Source organism: Coregonus clupeaformis, chromosome 13, assembly GCF_020615455.1.
Source record: "Coregonus clupeaformis isolate EN_2021a chromosome 13, ASM2061545v1, whole genome shotgun sequence".
Taxonomy (NCBI): Eukaryota; Metazoa; Chordata; class Actinopteri; order Salmoniformes; family Salmonidae; genus Coregonus; species Coregonus clupeaformis.
This window is the reverse complement of record NC_059204.1, coordinates 42373371-42383469: the sequence shown is the minus strand read 5'-3', so window position 1 is coordinate 42383469 and position 10099 is coordinate 42373371. Positions and strand designations below refer to the sequence as shown.

At 41.5% G+C, this 10099-nt stretch overlaps 1 protein-coding gene across 2 annotated transcripts in view; it reads right to left on the bottom strand.

Annotated features, from left to right (window-relative positions):
- Positions 1-4390: 4390 nt before the first annotated feature.
- LOC121579510 (sodium/potassium/calcium exchanger 3-like) overlaps positions 4391-10099 on the bottom strand; it is a 43132-nt gene continuing 37423 nt past the window's right edge. For both annotated transcript variants that reach the window (XM_041894135.2, XM_041894136.2), the window contains 10 exons: positions 9980-10005; positions 9776-9829; positions 9522-9664; positions 8893-9059; positions 8572-8812; positions 8222-8388; positions 7585-7699; positions 7353-7465; positions 6909-6974; positions 4391-6421 (listed from right to left, as the gene is read on the bottom strand). In XM_041894135.2, the coding sequence (XP_041750069.2) occupies positions 6311-6421; positions 6909-6974; positions 7353-7465; positions 7585-7699; positions 8222-8388; positions 8572-8812; positions 8893-9059; positions 9522-9664; positions 9776-9829; positions 9980-10005 (1203 nt within the window). In that variant the 3' untranslated portion in view covers positions 4391-6310. The remainder of the gene's footprint in view (positions 6422-6908; positions 6975-7352; positions 7466-7584; positions 7700-8221; positions 8389-8571; positions 8813-8892; positions 9060-9521; positions 9665-9775; positions 9830-9979; positions 10006-10099) is intronic.

Here is a 10099-nt window from a genome sequence, read left to right as displayed (position 1 = left end):
GTGTGAGGTACACAGATGAGGTAGTCATTCAAAAATCATGTTAAACACTATTATTGCACACAGAGTGAGTCCATACAACTTATGTGGCTTGTTATGCTAATTTGTACGTATTTAGGCTTGCCATAGCAAAGGGATTGAACATTTAGAAAAACATAATTCCACTTCGACATTATGGGGTATATCGTGAAGGCCTGTGACACACAATCTCAATTTAATCCATTTTAAATTCATGCTGTAACACCACCAAATGGAGAAGAAGTCAAGGGGTGTGAATACTTTTTTTTTTTTTAAACAGGTTTGGTGAGCCTTTACACACAAAATATATTGGTGAATCAAAAACAGTGGATTGATTCATCCTGAAGTCGCCATATTCAATTGTTCAATCCATGAAATCTTGGAAGGAGAGAAAAGTGTACAATAGGGGTTGACCAGTAGTACTATACAGTGGGGGAAAAAAGTATTTAGTCAGCCACCAATTGTGCAAGTTCTCCCACTTAAAAAGATGAGAGAGGCCTGTAATTTTCATCATAGGTACACGTCAACTATGACAGACAAATTGAGCATTTTTTTTCCAGAAAATCACATTGTAGGATTTTTTATGAATTTATTTGCAAATTATGGTGGAAAATAAGTATTTGGTCACCTACAAACAAGCAAGATTTCTGACTCTCACAGACCTGTAACTTCTTCTTTAAGAGGCTCCTCTGTCCTCCACTCGTTACCTGTATTAATGGCACCTGTTTGAACTTGTTATCAGTATAAAAGACACCTGTCCACAACCTCAAACAGTCACACTCCAAACTCCACTATGGCCAAGACCAAAGAGCTGTCAAAGGACATCAGAAACAAAATGGTAGACCTGCACCAGGCTGGGAAGACTGAATCTGCAATAGGTAAGCAGCTTGGTTTGAAGAAATCAACTGTGGGAGCAATTATTAGGAAATGGAAGACATACAAGACCACTGATAATCTCCCTTGATCTGGGGCTCCACGCAAGATCTCACCCCGTGGGGTCAAAATTATCACAAGAACGGTGAGCAAAAATCCCAGAACCACACGGGGGGACCTAGTGAATGACCTGCAGAGAGCTGGGACCAAAGTAACTAAGCCTACCATCAGTAACACACTATGCCGCCAGGGACTCAAATCCTGCAGTGCCAGACGTGTCCCCCTGCTTAAGCCAGTACATGTCCAGGCCCGTCTGAAGTTTGCTAGAGTGCATTTGGATGATCCAGAAGAGGATTGGGAGAATGTCATATGGTCAGATGAAACCAAAATATAACTTTTTTGGTAAAAACTCAACTCGTCGTGTTTGGAGGACAAAGAATGCTTAGTTGCATCCAAAGAACACCATACCTACTGTGAAGCATGGGGGTGGAAACATCATGCTTTGGGGCTGTTTTTCTGCAAAGGGACCAGGACGACTGATCCGTGTAAAGGAAAGAATGAATGGGGCCATGTATCGTGAGATTTTGAGTGAAAACCTCCTTCCATCAGCAAGGGCATTGAAGATGAAACGTGTCTGGGTCTTTCAGCATGACAATGATCCCAAACACACCGCCCGGGCAACGAAGGAGTGGCTTCGTAAGAAGCATTTCAAGGTCCTGGAGTGGCCTAGCCAGTCTCCAGATCTCAACCCCATAGAAAATCTTTGGAGGGAGTTGAAAGTCCGTGTTGCCCAGCGACAGCCCCAAAACATCACTGCTCAAGAGGAGATCTGCATGGAGGAATGGGCCAAAATAACAGCAACAGTGTGTGAAAACCTTGTGAAGACTTACAGAAAACGTTTGACCTGTGTCATTGCCAACAAAGGGTATACAACAAAGTATTGAGAAACTTTTGTTATTGACCAAATACTTATTTTCCACCATAATTTGCAAATAAATTCATAAAAAATCCTACAATGTGATTTTCTGGAGAAAAAAAATCCCATTTTGTCTGTCATAGTTGACGTGTACCTATGATGAAAATTACAGGCCTCTCTCATCTTTTTAAGTGGGAGAACTTGCACAATTGGTGGCTGACTAAATACTATTTTTCCCCACTGTAAATCTACTCTAATAATCCTCACTAATCATGGAACTGTGATGACAACGGTCCAGTTATCGTGAACCGTGTGCCATGCTCCAGGGCCAGGTTGCATAAAACACCTTAATCTTCCCCTTATCTTTTCCCTTAAAGTTTCCTTAATTTTAAGTCAGTTGCATAAAACATTTTAAGGTGAATTTCCCTCTTAAATTAAGTGAAAAAGTTAAGGGTGCCCATGAGGTCCCTTAACTGCTTAATTCAGTATGGATATCAGTGTAAACAGCATTTGTGGAGGTGAATGTTGCGTTCATCTGCTCTGGTTACAAAAGGAAACATCAACCAGCTAGCTACTTAACTAAGCAATGGAAGGTGCACAATCCATGGCTACAAAGCTAGCTGGCTAGTTAGCTATAGCTACTAAACTAGCTTGATGTAATAAACAAGTTGAGAAAAAAGTAAAAAGAAACATGGTTTATTATCTTCTGAAGCAATTTCGTTATCCTGTCTTGGTTGTAGAAGTTCTTTTTTGCTATCTCACAAAATGAAAGTGATCTCTTTGACAAGACATTTAGTCAGTAAATCAGGCCGTCTCCATGGTACCAAAATACTCTTTCTTCCATACATGTTTTCAAACTACCATAAAACCCTTTAAGTATGCCCTTACCTAAGGAAATATTTGAGGGGCTCTATGCAACACCCTTAAACAATTCTGTTAGGTAAGAGACAATTATTCCTTAAGGTAAACCCTGAAGGGAAACACTAAAGATGTTTTATGCAACCGGGTCCAAGTTTAAACTGCGGAATATGGTCTGTGTTCCATAATGATTCAAATAGGTTACATGTTCCAAATTATTGCACAACTTGTAAAATGTTAGCCTAAAATGATCCACTATTGCTAGCGATCCTCAGGAACAACCACAAGAACGTGACAGAGGAAATAAAGGTAAACTAACAATGGAATGGACTGATGCAAAATGTAAGGAAACGAACACTAAAGTGACAGTTATAAATGTATGTTAGTATAACTGACGGTGGCTACCGATAGTGGCTAGTATTTAACACCATCCAAATTGTAAAAAATACAGTGAAAAGTTCGGGCATATAATTAAAACATTCTAGAAATCATAAATCAACTCAGTAGGTTTGGCACTATACTGTCATTAGTACATGGCTACAGAAGCGTATAGCTTGGTTCTCCACATTTCATATCTGCAAGGCCAGCATTTCATAAACGTCACTGTGGAAAAGGTGATATGTTGATATGCTTCAGTTTTATGTCATGTGACTGGTTTCACATTTGTCTCCAGGGATCATAAGGTAAAATAGATATAAAACACAATCCCCTTATCCAAACGACTTACTCATTTACCTAGCTGTTACATAGCCGAGTGAAGTAGGGGAGCTAAGGGTGATACATCGAAATAGAAAATAATAATAATAATAAAAGTATATATATATATATATATATATATATATATATATACTGTATATAATTAGTAAACTAGGCTGTTATTGCTCCTGTATCGGCGGACAAATATCAGAATATGCGTAGAGAGATTGGTGCATAGGGAATTATATTCCATTTACGCACGCTTAACTCGGGTCGGAATTCCCCCTTATTGAAAATGTTTTTCCTTGCATGATTCTATTAAATGCATCTCTGTCGACTGTCGAGTATTTGTAATGTACACAGCAATTTAGGAAATTACCACAAAAACTGACAGCAGCAGGCAGGAACACTGTATCATATTGGCTGATGCCATATCACACTGGACATGTTGTAAAACATATGTCTATTGTAATAAAAGGGATAACTTCATTAACTGATTATTTTCAATTTCATAGCCGGTCATCTGTGGATCCGATTTAAGATAAAGAAATTGAGGTTTTAGTCCCCCACTGCCCGCCAAGAAACAACTCCACCGATGTGCACGCACGCATGTAGATCAACGGAGTGGAGCGTGGAGCGGCCTTAAAAGCTTACTGCAGCTCGTCAGGGGTTAATGAGTAAACGACAGGTCTGGAGTCAGCAAAGGAGACAGAGAGACCCATAGGGCAAACAGAGAGAGAATGAGAGAGGAGAGGGATAACCCATCGGTGGTTCAACTATGCAATTTTGGAACAAGATCAGTGAGAGTACCATTCAGTGTCTGTGTAGCTTCTCCTATAGTACATTCTTTTTGCCTCTTAGACAGACTTGGCTCTCATTTCCCTTTTGAGTGTTTTTAAATTTCCACTGTGAGACTACAATCCCTTTGATGAGGAAAAAACCACGGACTGTTTCCCTTGTCCTCATCCACCCATCATTTTTCAGATCTTTACAGCTGTACGTACTTTAAGGACTTAAGGAGAGAGACATGGATTGTTATTGCACAAATTGTATTTATTGCATTCAACAACATACAAAAGTTCTCAATGATCAGAGATCATCTCTAAAGAAACTAATCTCAGTGCTAGAATATCTGGTGGCTCCAACCAAACAGAACAAAACATTGAGGAAGAACACATTTCAAACACAGCTGCTTCATGTCCGAACTAAATCAGGGTTCTATTTGGTGCTCTGATCTAACAGAGGCAGGATTTCTGACTGGTTGGATGGTAGTGGGGACTCCTTGGTGGTCTTCCTATCTCAGTAGGTACTTAAAGGCCTACACTGGACATACGACAGGTAACTACACCTGGGATACTTAGCAGCACAGCAACCAGTGTGTACAACACTCAACAGTCTGTAGCCCACTCTTAAACATATGAGCCTCATTTGAAATGTTAAAAATGTTTATGAGTGGCTGAAAGCAAAGAGCAGAACTAGTAGTTCTATCACACAAAGAGTATATTCTGCAGTCCTTTCATTTGGCAAAACAAATTTGAGTCATTTGATCTGATCTGAAATCTAAATTATATTTAATAGAAGTTACCATTGTGGTAATGAAAAAAAAACAGTCTTCAAATAAATAACATGTTTTGAGAATATACTATTTTGAGGAGCAAACCAATGCTTATTGTAATCACAAGCACTTGACAAAGGAAATATGTAAAATCTCAGAAATAATAAATAAAGATACTAAATCAAGGGGGTTAGGTGCTAAAAATGATCTAAGCTGGGTTAAATAACCTAATAGTGACTTAGAAAGTGACATTATTCAATATAACCTTATTCTCCTTTCATCAGATCTAGGTGGAGTGTGCTGATCTGAAGTGTCAGTCTTCTTTAGTATTACTTTACTAAGTGACAAAAATATACATCATCTTTCAGTTACAATATATGGTATTCTCACAAATATCATAGGAAAAATGTTATCTAGTTCTTATAAATATCAAAAACATCACAAATCTAGTCTCTGTCTGACATACATTTTTTGTAAAACTATGTCAAATATTTAGTAAACATTTAGAAACAGTAAAAAGTATGATCTTGTAGACTTAATAATTGTTATACAGTAATACTGAAAAACAAATAAATGTACAGAAAGAATTTTACAAACATTGATCGTACCTTAACGTAGTGAACTATTACAACAGACCTGTATGCATTTTATCAAAGGTTTTGACACTCATAGAAACATGTAGTCAATAGTTATAACACTTAAATCATAGATTTCATGTTAGCCTATTATTTACTTAGTTTGTAATAATACTTGTTCAAAAGTAGTGAGGCAAAAAACAAAATCATAAATCCTCTTTGGAGGAACTCGGTCAGTCACTTTACAAAATATAGTCACAATAATCGGCATCTCTTATTAATATTTTCCCAATTATAAGTCTATGCTGACACGTTAACGGTGTCCATTTGTCCTATTGCTACATTCCTAGTACCTTACTGACTGTTCTATGCTCCACTGTACCCCAGCACTGCTTCACATTTGCAAATGTACATACTGAATCACCACACAACAAGGTAACATCAGCTAGGGCGTACATTCAAAACAAACACGGGTGTTCCAAACGTAAGGTTAAGAAACAAGAGGACTAGTCTATTGTATAATGGTGACAGTTGAACATTATGTTGCTATGTATTAAAACACTGCACTTCGGATTAAAAAGGTTTGTTCCACTGAAAAAGACTACAGTGAGTGTTTGTGTATTGTGTGTTTGTGTATTGTGTGTGTGTGTAATGTCATCCAAGCATATTCTGTTTGTGGTACATCACATTAACTTTTAGCACAATGTAGCTGAGACTTTTTTTTGGCTTTAGGAGAGCGGATCTCTTGGAGACAGAGGACTCCTGGACGTGGCAGCTTACAGGAAGGCGAATCAGGGTTGACCTTTGACCCCAGCGTCAGCCTCACATCTGCCCAAAGAAGATGGAGCAGAGCAGGAAGATAGCATAGAGGAATATCAGACCCAGGCCCAGCCGGCGGTCCAGCTTCCAGTGGTTCAGATGGACACTCATCACCTGGAGGGAGAGAAGTTGAGAGGGGGAAGAGGGGGAGGTGGAGAGAGAAGGGGATGGGCAGATGGAGAGGGGTTCAGTGGAAATGGGAAAGAGGGGGTGCAAGAGGTAAAGAGGAATAGCTTTGCTATGACTCGATGGTTGGTGGAACCACACAACTAAACGTGCCTAGAACCGGAACAGTAGATGGACCCACACCCTTCTCCAGAAAGACTGTACTATACTTGCCCTGCCTTCCGCCATCCTGCTTATGGTCCATAACAAATGTATTGTAAAACGTACAATACCAATAAAACTATAACCGTTGTGTATGTTTGTTGTCTGTAACAAAAGACTTGTAAAAAGTGAAAAGGCAATAAAATTGTGATATGTATATAGCAAGGCCTGTTATGTGGTTGAATGATGCTCAGAACCAGATGTCTAGTGCAACAGTCACTCATGAACTCCATTGTGGCATGACACATGCATGCAGGCACGCACACACACTTACTGTGAGGAAGACGGAGGCCAGCAGCAGGACAACAGAATACACCAGGCCCTTGTTGTTAATGTAGACCTTTGAGGAAGAAGAGGGTGAGTGGGTCAGATGGTGGGCTTATATTTGTTTTATTTCATGTGGCTATTATGTATTAATAGGCATGTGTGAATTGTAAAACCTTTTTTTTGTTGCATATCTCAACTCTCCCTGAGACACCCTTGGAGAGTGGGGTCACGGCCAGGTCTGTCATTATCAACGGCAACCCTGGAGCAATTTAGGGTTAAGTGCCTTGCTTAAGGACAAATCGACAGATTTTTCACCTTGTCGGCTCGGGGAGAACTAGCAACTTTTCGGTTACTGGCCCAACGCTCTAACCGCTAGGCTAACTGTCACCCTAATAATATGCTGATGGTTGTTAAATGTCAATAGAGATAGTTGTAATAAATAATTGCCCACCGATGATCCGTTGTCCACTACCAGAGTGCGCAGAGCCCACGGGAAACCCAGCCCCAACAGGATGTCAAATATATTACTGCCAATGGAGTTAGACACTGCCATGTCCCCCATACCTGAGAGAGAGGGAGAGTAAAGTCAAACTAAAGCACAACAGTCTACAATACACCACCAGGACGTTGAAAAGCTGCTCAAGAGTCTGAAGAGAGAGTTGAAAAGAGAGGGTGACGGGTACCTTGCCGAGCTACAATGAGGCTGGCCATGCAGTCTGGCACGCTGGTGCCCGCTGCCAGGAAGGTGATACCCATGATGTAGTCTGGGATGTCTAGTGTGTAGCTGACGATGGTGACCTTGTGGGGACACACAGCTAGTTTAGAGACAGAGACACCACACACACTCACCTTCTTAAAGCTGCAATATGTAACTTTTTGGGCGACCCGACCAAATGCACATAGAAATGTGTGTTATAGATCTGTCATTCTCATTGAAAGCAAGTCTAAGAAGCGGTAGATCTGTTCTATGTGCGCTATTACTATGCTTCCCGTTCTTAAGATTCTTTTTTGCGTCTTTTACTTTCGTTCACCAGCTTCAAACAGCTGAAAATACAATATTTTTGGTTATGGAAAATACATTTCACAGCGGTTTAAATGGTACAATGATTCTCTACACTATACTTGCTTGTTTTGTCGCATAAACTGAAATTAGGTGAACTATTAAATTTTTAGCAACCAGGAAATGGTGGAGCGATTTTTGCATAGTGCATCTTTAAATGCCATCCTATAACTCCTGGAAGGCAACAGACATTACAAGGTTGTAGAAAGCCTGGCTTGGAAGTTCCGATATAGCCGTACGGCTCTGCTGTGGGTCCTTACCATCCACACCATGAGGTAGGAGAAGATGGCTATCCACAGGGTGGAGGCCAAGAAGGTGACCATGAACCAGCGGTGCCAGCGGGGGAACACACAGTTAGGCACAGTGCAGTACAGCAGCAGGCCCAGGGGCCACGAGATCAGCCACTTGACCCGCGCACAGCAACCACCTGCCACACACACAATAACAAGAATATACCAGAGTTGACATGCAGTGTTTTCCTCAAATGCAATTTCAGCGAATGTCTGTAAATTGCCTATAAAGGTCAAGTGCAGTGCGATGTTTGTACAGCATTTTTTTTATCCTGGCCTCAGTCAGGCACATAGCAGATGGCAACAAAAAACATCCTCACCTGGCCAGTGCAGAGGCCTGAACGGCCCATCATCATTATCCTTCTCTTCCTCAGCCTGACAGCCCTCCGCCCCTGGCTTCTCCCCTGCGTCCCCTAGCCCGGCCCCCTCAGGGGTCTGCCTCTCCACACTGCCCCCATTCTCGAGACCTCCAGAACCCTTCAGAGGGGTGCCCCCTGTCCCTGCCCCTGCGCCGGTCTCCCCGTCCAGCTGGCTGTTGGGACTCCTGATCAACCTCTGTCTCTGTGTGGGAGAAAATAATGAGTGCTCCATAGTGTCTAACGTGGCCTGTTGCTGATGTTCCTCCAGCCTGAGTCGACTACCTCACTGATGAGCATGCGTCCCGCCATTCTGAGCCTGGTGCGAGGGGAGAAGTGGGGGGTGATCATGATGCGCAGGCCGGCCTCGGAGAAGGACAACTGGTGGGGGTTGAGGATGAGGAGCTCGTCCACCATCATCACCGGAGGAGACTCCTGAACCTGGGGTTGGCCTGCAGGGTGAGAGAGTGATAGGAATAACACTTGACCTAAAGCCGGCAGGCAGATATAATGCATTATGATGCGGTTATAATGCATTATGATGTGGTTATAATGGATTATGATGCGGTTATAATGCATTATGATGCGGTTATAATGCATTATGATGCGGTTATAATGCATTATGATGCGGTTATAATGCATTATGATGCGGTTATAATGCATTATGATGCGGGTAAAATGCATTATGATGCGGGTAAAATGCATTATGATGCGGGTATAATGCATTATGATGCGGGTATAATGCATTATGATGCGGTTATAATGAACTGTGAGACTTGTGATTAGCACAAAAAACTATAACAGTCACAGCTTCTAACACTCAGAAAGCCACAAACCCATGTGAGGACACAGACAGTGACAGACATACAGCCAGACAGACATACAGTGAGAGCTGTAACGAGCTCCAGACAGACCTTTCCTGAGCAGCACCATGTTGGTGTTGCAGGTGGGTCCGTCCTCTGCCATCTCCTCGTCTCTGTGTCCATCACTACCCAGGCAACACTGACCCGGACCCCCAAAACGACGTGTCACACAGCCCAAGAGCTGGGAGTTGAACCTGAAACCCCAAAACAGCTTTCATAAGAGAAACACAAGCACAAGCAGACACTGCTGTACATGCTCTGTGGATTGAGGACTCCTGTGAGAGGGGGCTAAGCAGAATACTCACTTCATGATAAGAATGTAGACTCCATACATGGTCATTAGGAGCACGGCCTCCCACCTACAATCAGAGAAATACACAGTTCAACTACGACCTGAAACCAGTAAACTGCTATTTTACTGTACTTTTACAATTCTTACATAAGTAACTGTTGTCACTGTTGTCACAAAAGTAAATTAGGTTCATTAAAATAATTGTGATGAAACTCACCAGACAACTTTTGCATCAAAGATGACCTACAAAGAGAAAGTTAACACATTAAACTATTCACAGCTGCATTTCATACCATCCTTTCACTATGGCCTGGCAGTTTATACAGCACTGTAATCG